The sequence below is a fragment of the Pygocentrus nattereri genome, chromosome 8 (assembly GCF_015220715.1).
Source record: "Pygocentrus nattereri isolate fPygNat1 chromosome 8, fPygNat1.pri, whole genome shotgun sequence".
Taxonomy (NCBI): domain Eukaryota; kingdom Metazoa; phylum Chordata; class Actinopteri; order Characiformes; family Serrasalmidae; genus Pygocentrus; species Pygocentrus nattereri.
Genome location: NC_051218.1, coordinates 42,767,500 through 42,780,909, shown reverse-complemented (window position 1 = coordinate 42,780,909; position 13,410 = coordinate 42,767,500). Strand labels below are relative to the sequence as shown.

At 44.3% G+C, this 13,410-nt stretch overlaps 2 protein-coding genes across 4 annotated transcripts in view; both read right to left on the bottom strand.

The window, feature by feature from the left end:
- fgfrl1a (fibroblast growth factor receptor like 1a) overlaps positions 1–442 on the bottom strand; it is a 76,370-nt gene extending 75,928 nt beyond the window's left edge. The window contains exon 1 of the mRNA XM_017716171.2: positions 6–442. The gene's annotated coding sequence lies outside the window, so the exon portion shown is untranslated. The remainder of the gene's footprint in view (positions 1–5) is intronic.
- Positions 443–2,431: 1,989 nt separating this feature from the next.
- rnf4 (ring finger protein 4) lies at positions 2,432–12,198 on the bottom strand. Of its 3 annotated transcripts, none has more exons than XM_017716173.2 (8): positions 12,052–12,198; positions 10,439–10,568; positions 9,090–9,213; positions 6,866–6,942; positions 6,663–6,675; positions 5,725–5,848; positions 3,521–3,572; positions 2,432–3,395 (listed from the first exon to the last, which is right to left on the bottom strand). In XM_017716173.2, exons 2-8 carry the CDS (start codon positions 10,448–10,450, stop codon positions 3,246–3,248), a joined length of 552 nt encoding a protein of 183 aa, XP_017571662.1. In that variant the 5' UTR covers positions 10,451–10,568; positions 12,052–12,198; the 3' UTR covers positions 2,432–3,245. The 3 variants fall into 3 exon arrangements, with proteins under 3 accessions (XP_017571662.1, XP_017571661.1, XP_017571663.1); XM_017716172.2 differs by having other exon boundaries at positions 10,439–10,571; positions 12,052–12,174; XM_017716174.2 differs by lacking the exons at positions 10,439–10,568; positions 12,052–12,198 and adding an exon at positions 9,339–9,813.
- Between the last annotated feature and the right edge of the window lie 1,212 nt (positions 12,199–13,410).

The following is a 13,410-nucleotide window of genomic DNA, read 5'->3' as shown; positions in this document are numbered from 1 at the left end:
CTTACCAACGCTTAAGAAAATCCCTGAATTTCTTCTCCACTGACAGATCGACCATGCTTACATCCTCCAAAGCGCCAGACGAATGAACTTCAGCCTGTTTACTCTGACAGCCGCCTCGGGAATCCGAGCAATGATTAAAACAGGATAATAATAATCCACGGAATACGAACCGGGACGCCTCCTTCAGTGTCTGGCGAGAGGTAAACAGCCACTTTGCCCCAGTGTGGCTCGCCAGCCGGGGGACGTTATCGAACCAGTCTGTGGATGACAGCCCACCCCGGACCGAACCGCAGCCTGCAGACCCCCGCAGCGCAATCTTTGTCGATATTCGTCCCTCTGACTGCTTCGTAAGAGCTTCGGGGTCGCGCCTGCGCTCCTCCCAGCCCGGAGGACTGTACAAATCAGCGGTGTTTGTTCAAACTCGCCGCCCGCGCCGCGCCGTTAGCTCGGGGTTTAGCCGAGCAGCAGCGCCGCACACTCCGCGGCACCAGCCCCGCCCCTCGGCCAACTTCCGACCAATCAGAGCGCAGCTTCTCCACAAACGCGCTCTAGTGTGTGTTGATATCCAGACGCGTCGCCGATAAGGACGTACCTACACTGTACACACACTGTACCAGCTGCGACCAGAAATACTAGGACAATGCATAAAGCCAGGTTTGGTTTTTGGGCTGAATGAGCCACCATGCGCTGTCAAACGAGTAAATAAATAAATAAACAGCCCAAAAAAGCCGCTGATGAGCACAAAATATTGTATTTATTTTTATTTACATTTATTTTGCAGGTTATCCTCCTCATTACCACCCGAAAATGAGAAGAACTGGGCACACTGATCTACTTCACATCTAGAATAGGTCCATCCTGTGCATTCGCAATGAGCACTGGGGTCATACGTCCACCTCAGGTCATTAAAGTCAAATGAAAGCTCTGCAGAGCCGCGTTAAAGGGGAACACCCTTTGTTTTATAGTAGTCGGTCTTGTTAGGGAAATGATTTCGATGTAGGCAAAGTAACTCACAGTGGTTTGATGGGAGAAACTAGTCTGAGTTGTTCACAGTGGTGGTGAAGGGAACCAGACGTCTGAAGAGCTGAATGCTATTATAATAGCTTTTTTTTAAAACCCTTCCTTTACCGTTATCAGCGTTACATATAAAGGCTCAGAAGTCACGTATGCTGGTCATTGGTCATTTCGATTGTAAATAAAGTGGCTGTGTTTATATCATAAACATTGCGACGTCTGGTTCCCATCACCAACACTGTAAAGACATTCGAGTCCGTATCCTCCCCAACGGCCCGCTTCACATTAAACCGCTCGGGGTGACTTTGTTTATATCTCAGCATTTAAACAATACCGAAATTTTGATAAATCACTGGAATTCCCCTTTAACTGCAGGTAAACTGCATCCATGGAAATATTCGGCCTGAATAAAAACGCACTGCTTTTTTAAACTCTGTGCTTCAAAGTTAGGTCCAGTTCTTCATGCGATATTAAAATAAAGAGATATTTTAGTAAATTTTACTGAATAAAGGCGAAGCATGCTCAGCTCCGCTCAAGGCAATGACTGAAGACTCAACTTCTCAGAGCTTATTTTTTACACATACTGCCATCTAGCGGTTCTTCTAAATAACGACACATAACATTCTGACCACCTTTGTTTCTACGCTCACTGTCCACTTTATCAGCTCCACTTACTGTATAGCTGCACTCTGTAGTTCTACAGTTACAGACTGTAGTCCATCTGTTTCTTTGATACTCTGTTACCCTGTTCTTCAGTGGTCAGGACCCCCATGGACCCTCACAGAGCAGGTACTATTTGGGTGGTGGATCATTCTCGGCACTGCAGTAACACTGACGTGACAGTGATGTGTTTGTGTGTTGTGCTGGTACGAGTGGATCAGACACAGCAGTGCTGCAGGAGTTTTAAACACTGTGTCCACTCACTGTCCGCTCTATTAGACACTCCTACCTTGTCGGTCCACCTTGTAGATGTAAAGTCAGACATGATAGCTCATCTGCTGCAGTTTGTGTCGGTCATCCTCAGCACTGCTGTCTGATCCACTCGTGCCAGCACAGCACACAAACACCACCACCATGTCAGTGTTACTGCAGTGCTGAGAATGATCCACCACCCAAATGGTACCTGCTCTGTGAGGGTCCATGGGGGTCCTGACCACTGAAGAACAGGTTAAAGTATCAGAGAAACAGATGGACTACTAACCCCAGTATATTCATTGTAACACCCCTGACTTTTCTTTTACATCCCATTTCTCTAAAAGGGGCTGAATAAAATTAACTATTTTGCTTTCATGTTATCAAATGAGTAAGTCTAAAATTGTTTTATGAATGCTACAGGTATACTAGACTGCCTTCCAAATTAATCTGGTCTTTTTCTGTTATATGATCCTGTATGGCTTTCCATAACAACAACAACAACTAAGCATAGCATAATTTTATTGAAACAAGCTCCGTTTACCATTGTACTGGAATAGACCTTAACTTACAGACCTTTGTACATTAAATACACACATATTTACAATTAATGGATAAAAGGAAGAACAAACCAAACTGCACCCGCATTTTTTACATTTCGCAATTACAAAAGCGGATAACAAAGCTCACAAGTTTTTATTCAGACAGCTAAAAGGAATGTCGCCCCAAACCACACAACCTACGGCCAATTTTAAATCCTTTTGGGCCAGTTTCCCAGACTCAGATTAAGCCCAAGAAAGAATCTGACAGTGATTCGCCAGTGACACCGCAGCTGTGCCCAAGACCATGTTTAACCCCTTGTCTGGAAAACCAGCTCTAAATATGACGGCTAGACATGAGTAGTAAACTGACATGGGCTGACTCAGCAGTATCCGGCTTTCCTCCCAAAACTCAGTCAGTAGAGTCTCTTGATTCCTGAAGAAAATTCTTTATAGCATATTATGAACCCATTTCTAAACAGAAAAAAACCCAAATGCCTAAATGTTAAGTGCAGCTTAAATATGGACGGTGTGAAAAAACAATGCTTCAGCAAGGACTTGGCCTCCTCTTGTTCCTGGAGTCTTATTCTTCTCGAAAAGGTGGATTTTTTGTTGGCATTGAACTATTAAACCACTATTACCGTCAATGAAACTACAAGGTCCAGGTGATGCTTCACAAGAGCCTTTAAATAAGCAATTTGGCAGAGACATACAAACGGGTTCTGAAAGTGCGCTGGTCAGATCACATAGGTCAGTTGAAGTACATCTTCCCTCGACTGGTCAGATGTAAATCGGGTGATACTGCCTGTGAGTCAGTTTCTTTCTGCAGGTGGGACATGAGTGAGCTCGGGCCAGGGAGTCACGGATGCATTGACTGCAGAAGAGGTGGCCACATTTGGTGGACACCATGAGTCGGCCACTCTCGATGACCTGTGGGAAGAATGGTAAAGAGTTCGGCGCGTGGACAAACACTGTAATATGGCTAATGCAGCTTAATACAATAAACAGCTCACATATGCAGTAAATAGGACTGAATATATATATATATTTTTTACCTCTGCATAAGCATCCATGCACACAGGGCAACTAACAGCTCCTGGCGTAGACCTGTAAATGACAGCACACCAATGACTGACATGGGTTCTGTTTTCATTTTCAGCACAGAGGTATGGTGTAAAATTATATTCTAAAATTACAGCTGTACCAAATCCAATTTACAGACTACACACCAAACAAATTAACTCAGATACATACCCGATCAGGCACAACATTAAGACCACCTCCTTGTTTCTACGCTCATTGTTCATTTTATCAGCTCCACTTACTGTATAGCTGCACTTTGTAGTTCTACAGTTACAGACTGTAGTCCATCTGTTTCTTTGATACTCTGTTCTTCAGTGGTCAGGACCCCCCATGGACCCTCACAGAGTAGGTACACTATTGGGGTGGTGGATCATTCCCAGCACTGTGGTAACACTGACAGGGTGGTGGTGTGTTAGTGTGCGTTTTGCTGGTGTGAGTGGATCAGACACAGCAGTGCTGCTGGAGTTTCTAAACACCTCAGTGTCGCTGCTGGACTGAGAATAGTCCACCAACCAAAAATATCTAGCCAGCAGCGTCTTGGGGGCAGCGCCCTGGGGGCACTGATGAAGGACTAGAGGATGACCAACACAAACTGTGCAGCAGCAGACGAGCTGTCGTCTCTGACTTTACATCTACAAGATGGACTGACAAGGTAGGAGTGTCTAATAGAGTGGACAGTGAGTGGACAGTGTTCAAAAACTCAAGCAGCACTGCTGTATCTGATCCACTCAGACTAGCACAACACACACTAACACTCCACCACCATGTCAGTGTTACTGCAGTGCCCGAGAATGATCCACCACCCAAATAGTACCTGCTCTGTGAGGGTCCACAGGGGTCCTGACCACTGAAGAACAGGGTAACAGAGTATCAGAGAAACAGATGGACTACAGTCTGTAACTGTAGAACTACAGAGTGCAGCTATACAGTAAGTGGAGCTGATAAGATGGACAGCGAGTGTAGAAAGAAGGGGGTGCTCATAATGTTATGCCAGATTGATGTATGCAGCTACAGGAAGACAAGGATGTCCACTGTCATAGTTCATAGTGAAGCATATCTTCTAAACTACTTTGACATGTATTAAGACGGACAGTTTGAGCAGGTCCAGGAAAGTTTTAAGCATGTATTCAGGCTAACAGTATGGGAGACTATTGACCTCAAGAGTTTGATAGCAACGTTAGCTTAGCAGCTCCTGCTCTAAGCGTACAAAGCTAAATTTGGACTCGTCTTGACTGACTGTCTAGTTACCTCATGCAGTCAATCACGTAAATGAGATTTCTTGCTGAGCAGTTCCTTAAAAAAGTTTACACCGTGACAAATGCAACATACTCAAACTCCGCTACAATGAGTGTTATGGCAAGAAGCTACGCTGTGCGTCCCAAAGTTTGTAGACATCCTTTTTTAGTGAATACAGTCCGTTTGTCTCAGTTCAGGGGCTGTGTCCTTTGGAGGCTACATTTGAAGGCCAACTGCGTCACACTGATCCAACGGGCACATCCTTCGCCAGCCAACATACCCCGAGGTTCACTGCGCGCTGGCGAGGATTCAAGAATACGGTGGATCAACAGAGGAGCAAACGGTGGCTGAAGACTACACTCAAATACAAGTTAAATATATTTATAGTATTGGGTTTTAACTGAGGCAAATGGCTAAAGATACAAATGAAAGAAAAAAAATCTCAGCAGTCGTCGGCGGTAAAGCATATCCAGCTCTAATACATGAAAACAACTCAAATCAAAGTTTGTGGCTCCATCTTTAAAAAACTTTAAAAGAACAGTGTTTTGGGGCACAACCATAAGGTCGGGAACAGCAGTGCTGCGACGCAAGCAGAAAATCCGCCGTAGAGCAGACCGTCTCGTTTCAGTTCAGCCTTCCCATGTCTAAGTAGCCTTCGAAGGAGCCAACATCAGTACCTGACCACAGCCCTGTTCAAACATCTAGCGCAAAGCTTCCAAGAAGCAAAGAAGTCATTATTGCAGGAAAAAGGGGACAAACTATTATTACCATTAATTTCAGAAGAAATGCTAGATGAGAAAGTGTCTACAAACGTTTAGGCACTGTACATAGGAAGAGAAACAACTATTACTAAAAGATGTTATTGAGGCATTAGAGGTGATGCTGGACAACAAGCAGAAGACACCTTTACAACTTCATCCCGATATGGTAAGAGGTTTACCTGGCTCTGCTACTAGCATGTAGCGACGACAGTAAAGCAGGACTGAGACTTAGACTCGGCTCTTCCTCCTCATCACTGCTCAAAACGTAACTCTCTGTGCTCTGTGCACGTCTGCTCTGAGTACCTAGTCAAAACAATGAAACTTTAAATATTTCACACTTTATATTTTATACACTTTATACACAAATATTTCACACTTTAAATATTTCAACAAAAGAGGGGGGGGGGGCATGCACATACAGATCAACCATAACATTAAACCACCTCCTTTTTTTTTTTAAACACTCATTGGGCCTCATTCACCAAATATCTTCAGATTTTATCTTAGATTTGTTCTTGAGAAAGGTCGTAAGAAAAAATCAGTGGGATTTAAGATGTTTCTTCTTAAGAACAGGCAGTGAATGAGGCCCATTGTCCATTTGATCAGCCTCATTTCCCATCCAACACTTTGCAGTTCTACAGTTACAGACTGTAGCCCACCTGTTTCTCTGCATACTTTGTTAGCCCCCTGTCACCTTGTGGGAAGCATCCTATGACCACTGATAAAGGAACGACTAACAAACTGTGCAGCAGCAGATGAGCTATCGTCTCTGAGTTTACATCTTCAAGGTGGGCCAACAAGGTTGGTAGGTACCACCCAAACGATATCTACTCTGTGGTGGTTCTGACCATTGAAGAACTGGGTAAAAGGGAGCTAACAAAGTATCAGAGCCAGACGGACTACGTTCTGTAATCTGAGAACTACAAAGTGCATCTATATAGTAAGTGCAGCTGATAAAATGGACATTAAGTGTAGAAACAAGGAGGTGGTTTCAAAGTTATAAGCAAATGGACATCTACCATTTAATGCTGGCTTTTTCCTATACAAGCTAAGGGTAAAAAGAGAGTGACAACAGTCCGACATATCATACAATTAAAACAGTGACGAGGTTAATTACCTTCCTCCACAAGCTGATTTCCACAAAGCGATGAGACATTAATTAGCCCGGATAAAAGAAAAAAGATGGAGGGGAGAAAACATGAAACAATTTCCAAAATATCACATACAACACAACCAAGGGTGTTCAGGGGAAAAGGGCTTGTCAGAGAAAATAACTGTCAACGTAATTATTTTCAATTGGTAGGTAAGGTGAGAACTAACCACAACAGAATCGTTATTGGTGAGGTCAACCACAGCTGGCTCTGATCCTTCACAGGTTAAGTCTACCACCTCTTCACCTTCATAAGAAAAAGACAGAAAAGGCAAATAGAAAAGTGAACAAAACGCCTTATGCTTTATTTTGCTCTTCTCTCAAATTTGTGAGTATGAAATTTGATACACGTCATGGAACTCATAGGCCTCTTTTCCACTGCGGGGCCGAACGGTTCTGAGCACGGTGGACGACTGTTCCAGTGGCATTTCCACATGGACACAGTTCAGTGTGGAACACTTAAAAACCATGCGACGCTGATGGGTTCCATGTTTATATCGTATTGTGTCACAGCATCCAGCTGCGCGACTTCAAACCTGAAAGCATTCAAATAAATTCAGTTTGCTCAAATAAATGAAAGCAGTGCACAATTTTAACTCCATTCAATAAACATCAAAGCTCCAATCTAAAACCTGGTCTTCCCGTGCGGCCATAAAGACCTGCAACTCATCCAGAATGTGGCAGCACGGCTCATCTCCCCAAATTCAGCCACGTCACCCCACTGCTGGGCTGCCTTCACTGGCTCCCTGTAGCTGCACGCATCAGATTTAAAACCCTAATGCTGGCCTACAAAGTCAAAAATGGACCAGCCCTGACCTGCTTGATGGTAATGGTGAAATCTCGAACTGAACCACGAGCTTCGAGCACAGCTCGGCTTGACCCGCCATCCTTCAAGGCGCGTGGAAGACAAGCGTTGAGAATGTTCTCTGTACTGGCACCCAGGTGGTGGAATGAACTCCCACTGGCTGTCCGAACAGCGGAGTCTTCAAACGCAGACTGAAGACCGTCTGTTTACACAGCACTTAAATGAGCACTGAATTAAGTATTGATTGTAATGTATTGTGCTGCACTTAAATATTATATTTTATTATATTACACTGTTTTGTAGTTTACTGCAGTGTATTGCACAGAGTTCTGTGCTCAAATCTGCTCCTTTTCTCTCTGTATCAACAGTGACGTTTTGTTTCTAGCAGTATCTGAGCTCAGGACCGTCTTTCTCTCTAACCTGTTGGTAACTAGCAGAGACACTTTCTCTAGACAGACAAAGCACTTCTTGTAAGTCGCTCTGGATAAGAGCGTCTGCTAAATGCTGTGAACGTAGATGTAAAATAATGACTCATATCTGAGGAAGCCGAGTCGAGTGGCTGATGTTAGAGGGACTGAAAGCTGAAATTAACCTCTTCTCTGGTGTCTGAAGCTGGAGCCTGCTAGCTAAGCTAATGCTAGCCAGCTCCTCCCTCCTAGCTAACTTTAGCTAAAGAGATCCAAACACCACAGTGCAGGTTTGATTTGACCAACTGCTCTGAAATCACAAGTATGATATAAGAAGTAAACAGCGAGAGCAAAGTCGACTGATCAGTGTCGGAGAGACAGAACGCTGGCAGTCGTGGGCTGGAGGTTAGGGAACCAGCCATGTGACCGGAAGGTTGCCGGTTCGATCCCCAGTGCCGACAGTCCATGACTGAGGTGTCCTTGAGCAAGACACCTAACCCCCAACTGCTCCCCGGGCACTGCAGAATGGGCTGCCCACCGCTCCGGGCAAGTGTGTTCACTGCCCCCTAGTCTCACTAGAGTGTATGTGGTGTTTCACTTCACGGACGGGTGAAATTTCCCCGTTGTGGGACTAATAAGGGTCAATTAATAATAATAATAATAATAATAATAATAAACTGCACCTGCTCTGTTAGTGCTTTAAGCTGTAGCCTGCCAGGCTGAGCTAACGCAAGTACAGGGTGCCTCCCACTGCAGTACGGGCTCAGCTGTAGCGAACCAATGCTTAAAAACAGGGGTTTAGAGGACAAAGACTTTCATCTGAGAGCACAAATTCGAATGATGGCTGTTGAAGTGGCAGAAACAAACAGAACTGTTCTGTGGTGCTTTGAGTTGCACCCTGCCAGGTGACACTAATGCCAATGTCCAGCTACAGGTAAAACCCACAGCAGTGCAGGCTGTTTCATTAACAGGTGCTCAAATAACGCCCATTTAAAGGATAAACAAATGAGGGTGCGCTTGAGTATTTCCCGGTTCTGACTTAGTGGTACAACAGATGGAAACAGAAACCGTAACTGGTCGCATGAGTCTGGACCAGTGCGGTACGGCCCCGAGAACCATTTGGCTCAGTAGTGGAAAAGCAACCATACAGCGATTTAACAAAACTGGTCAAAATCCACTCACTGCTTAGTCTGTCGCTTTCTATCACATCAATGGTTTCCATGATCGTCTGAGCCATCTGAGTCCTAGTCCTTTTGTTATTGCGTCGGGAACACGATGTGGAACCGGACCGTCTTTTCCTCTGAGTCTATAAATTAATCCATTAATATACAAAAAAAAAAAAAAAAAAAAAAAAAAAAAAAAAAAATTTTATTTAAAGTTCGCTGAGAGAGCAGAGTTTCCCAGTGCTGGTCCTCAAGTATCTCACTGCACCTTCTTAAGTTTTTCCTGAAGCCACCACTCCTGGTTCCCTGCTGGTGATTAATTGTAACTGGTAATTAATTGTACAAGGAAAAAGGACAATATGCTCTAGGGAGAACAGAGCATAAGAAAACATCTAGAGACTGTTTGTTTGTTTTTCTTTCCCCCAGTTCTAAAGAACCTACAGATCCTACAGATCTGCCCTCCAGCAAAGCGTAATCCCAACCAATCTACCACACCTGCTCAACCTAATTAACAACTTCAGCCGTTCTTGACTGACAATCATGCTGCCTTCACGTCCTCCTCGGATGTTCCTACTTATGACTTTGGAGGTTGCAATATGACTTGATTTGTGTTCCGGTGGTTTTGGTTGGAAATAAGCCAGTTTTGTTTTTCTGTCATTAAAGAGAGTCTGTGTATTTTGCGTTACTGCAACAGAGTGAAGAGCAGAGGACGCTTATGAGAAGAGTAACGTTTTAATGCAGCTAGATGAATCATATAACGTGTGCCTATATCTGTACTTCCATGTGTGGATGGTTTGAGCCTGCAGTGCAAATGCTGGCGCTGATTAATAACTGAAATACGGCCAGTTCTTCAGCGGCTATCATTACTTTTTTGTCGTCATGCGGCCAACTCGGAAACTCTGGGCTCCATGAAAAATCCCAGTTTCCCACTATTAAATACGACATTGTGGTGGCGTTCATGTGCGCTCATCTCGTAATTACGATATTTCCGACAGGACTTGAAGGCAGCATCAGATACGTCAGTGTTAGATAAGGAGGAGGCATCATTTTAGACTCAGATTAAAACTGAACTCTGCTTGAAAGTACATCTCCAGGAAGAAGGCTGGTGGCCACTGGTTTAGAGCCTTCACTAACATTATTTGATGAATAGAACTATATCCAGATGTTCCACAGCTTTTGAGATCTGTAGGCAAGTATAGATTCCATACAACTCAAGATCACCAAATAACCCTATTGGTGTTAATGTTACAGTTTATCAGGTGTGTTACAACAAACTGTACAGAACTGTGGCCTAAAGGATTGGGCTCTTACGTGAAATAAATGACTCATGTTTCATGCTCTTGTGCACAAACGCATAAAACTACTCACCACGTTACTCATATTGTGTGCTGTGGTTAGAAAAATGAAGCTACTATGCAGAATGGGAAGCACACATTGATGGCAAGTACACCAATCGAGCTTCTCACCGTCTCCAACAAACCCAGGGTGTGAACAACAGCTGCTGAAAACACAAGAAGAAACGACTGTCTTTAGCTAGTCCTATTCATCATGGCACAGACTTAAAAACAGTTCCAGTGATTTTTTTTTCCCCCCCAAAATTTCTGAACAGTTCAGTGCTTTTAAGACATGAGCAAAATCATTCAGAGTGGCCTGATGTCATGTGGCTTACTTGCAGACAAAGTACCAATTCGGGTTTCTTACAAAACTTTACAGTGGTGCTGATGACGGGAACAACGGGTCCCAATGTCTACATTATCAGAAATGCAGCCGATTTATTAACTACCCAAACCCACCAGTGACCATCCACATCATCCGAGGTTTTTACCTGTAATGGTGCGGATAGTAAAGTAGTGGTCAATCTGAGGAAAAAAGCTTTCTTTGGGGACAGTCTTGCCGTAGCGCACCTTTCTTGTACACTTTACATTAGGCTGACACTCTTATCCAGAGTGACTTACGATTTGATCATTTTTTACACAGGTGGGTGAAGGTGGTGTTGGAAGTCTTGCCCAATGACTCTTATTGGTATAGTGTAGGGTGCTTGTCCAGGCAGGGGACTGAACCCTAGTCCACAGCTTAGAAGGCAAAAGTTGTTACCCACTACACTACACCTTCCACTATGACTGCCTTAATCTAAGCAGATTGCCACCAAAGTCTCAGACATCAGGCTGTTTATTCATAACCGTGCCCTGTAATAACTTTATGTGAGGAAGCATTTAGAGACGTTTGACTCCTCAGACGTCACTACCACTTTGAACAACTCTGCGTCTAGGACGAAGCATATCACACCAAACAACTCTGAATCATTTTACAGACATGTTAAACGTTTTTTTTAGGCAGACTTTTAGAAAAGCGTGTGGGGTTTCGCTTGAATTAGCTGCACTACTGCGGCGTAGTCAGAAAACAACAACAACGTCCAAATTCAGTACCCAGCTAACCAAATCTGAAGCCAACGACTGGTTTCTGTTCTGTAAACGGGAGAACAGCTGGCCAAGCTTTCTGTGTGTTCACACTGGTGTAGATATCGGCCAAAGCAATTGAAAGAGGTCACTTATAACCCACCATTTCGGGAGAAACCATAACACCAGCTAGCGGTAACTAAACGACGTTAAGCTAAGCTAGCTAGTAGGTCCCGGAGCTAACGAGCTAAGCTAGGTGAGCTATTTACATTGTCCTCGGTAAACGTAAAAAACAAATTCGACTTTAATTTACTGCTGAGCCGCAGTGTACAGCCGGAGAACTAATACTAAGCATTTACCGCGTTTCTTGAGCGCAGTTCAGCTAACTTAACCAGCCAAATGCACTCAGGACAAAGCAGAGCACTAAGCTAAGGGGTTAGCTCGCCAGCAAGCTAACCTGGCGTCTTTTTATTTTCTACCGTTTCTGCCACTTTTCTTTGGACAATACTGTTGGTCAGACAGTACGGCAGAACGAAGTGTTTAACACCACACTGTTAAAATAATAAGACGAGCTTGTCTACGTACTCCCGAAATGCGAGCAGCCAAGTCAGTCCAGCCAGAGCTCGGAGCCTCTTTTTCAAAGGAAAACATGAACTATAGGAGACCGTAAACGAGCCAACAGCGACCCGTACTGCTGCGGAGACCAAGTGTTCGGGGTTTTCCCTCTGAGTGACTCTCCAAAACACCAGATTTGCACCGATCAGGCGTCACGTTATGACCAGCTCCGTGTTCCATCCTCAGCACTGCAGTAACACCGACGTGTTGTGCTGGTCTGAGTGGATCAGACACAGCAGTGTCACTGCTGGACTGAGAATAGTCCACCAATCAAACATGTCCAGCCAACAGCGTCCTGGGACCACTGATGAAGGACTAGAGGATGACTAACACAAACTGTGCAGCAGCAGATGAGCTACCATCTCTGTCTTTACACCTACAAGGTGGACCGACAAAGCAGGAGTGTCTAATAGAGTGGACACAGTGTTTAAAGACTCCAGCAGCAGTGCTGTGTCTGATCCACTCGTACCAGCGCAACACACCACGTCAGTGTTAGTGCAGTGCCGAGAATGGTCCACCATGATCATAATGTTCTGCCTGATCGGTGTATATGATATACAGTGCATCCGGAAAGAATTCCCAGCGCTTCACTTTTTCCACATTTTATGTTAAAGGCTTATTATTAGGAATGAGCAGATCAGAGGGACGGTGAAGGTGGAGCAGTTTGGAGATAAAGCCAGAGAGGCCAGGTTGAGATGGTTTGGACATGTATTGAGGAGGAATAGTGGATATATTGGGCAAAGAATGTTGGAGATGGAGCTGCCGGGTACAAGGAGAAGAGGTAGACCTCAGAGAAGGTTTATGGATGTAGTGAAGGTGGACATGGAGATGGTTGGTGTGAAAGTAGAGGAGGCAATGGATAGGGCAAGATGGAGGCAGATGATCTGCTGTGGCGACCCCTAAAGGGAGCAGCCGAAAGAAGAAGAAGAAAGATGTTAAAGGCTTTTTCCAAAATGGATTAAACTCACCCCCCCTGAATTCTACACATAATACCCCATAATGACAAAGTGAAAAGTTTGTTTGAATGTTTTGCAAATTTATTTAGAAAAAAAAAACAAACAAAAGACATGTACATACGTATTCACAGCCCTTGCTCAAGACTTTGTTGAAGCACCTTTGGCAGCATTTACAGCCTCAACTCTTTTTGAGTATGATGCTACAAGCTTGGCACACTTAAGTTTCACCCATTATTTTTTGCAGAACCTCTCAAGCTCCATCAGGTTGGATGGGGAGTGTTGGCACACAGCCATTTTCAGATCTTTCCAGAGATGTCCAATCAGGTCCAAGGCTGGGATCTGCCTGCACCACTCAAGAACATTCACAGAGTTG

Bases quoted from the DNA above. Each gene is read 5' to 3' on its own strand.
- rnf4 (XM_017716173.2), bottom strand. The intron at 6,943-9,089 runs GTGAGTGGATTT...TTTCTTATGAAG, and splicing joins AGAAAGCGACAGACTAAGCA to GTGAAGAGGTGGTAGACTTA. The intron at 3,573-5,724 runs GTAAACCTCTTA...TGTCATTTACAG, and splicing joins CATGCTAGTAGCAGAGCCAG to GTCTACGCCAGGAGCTGTTA.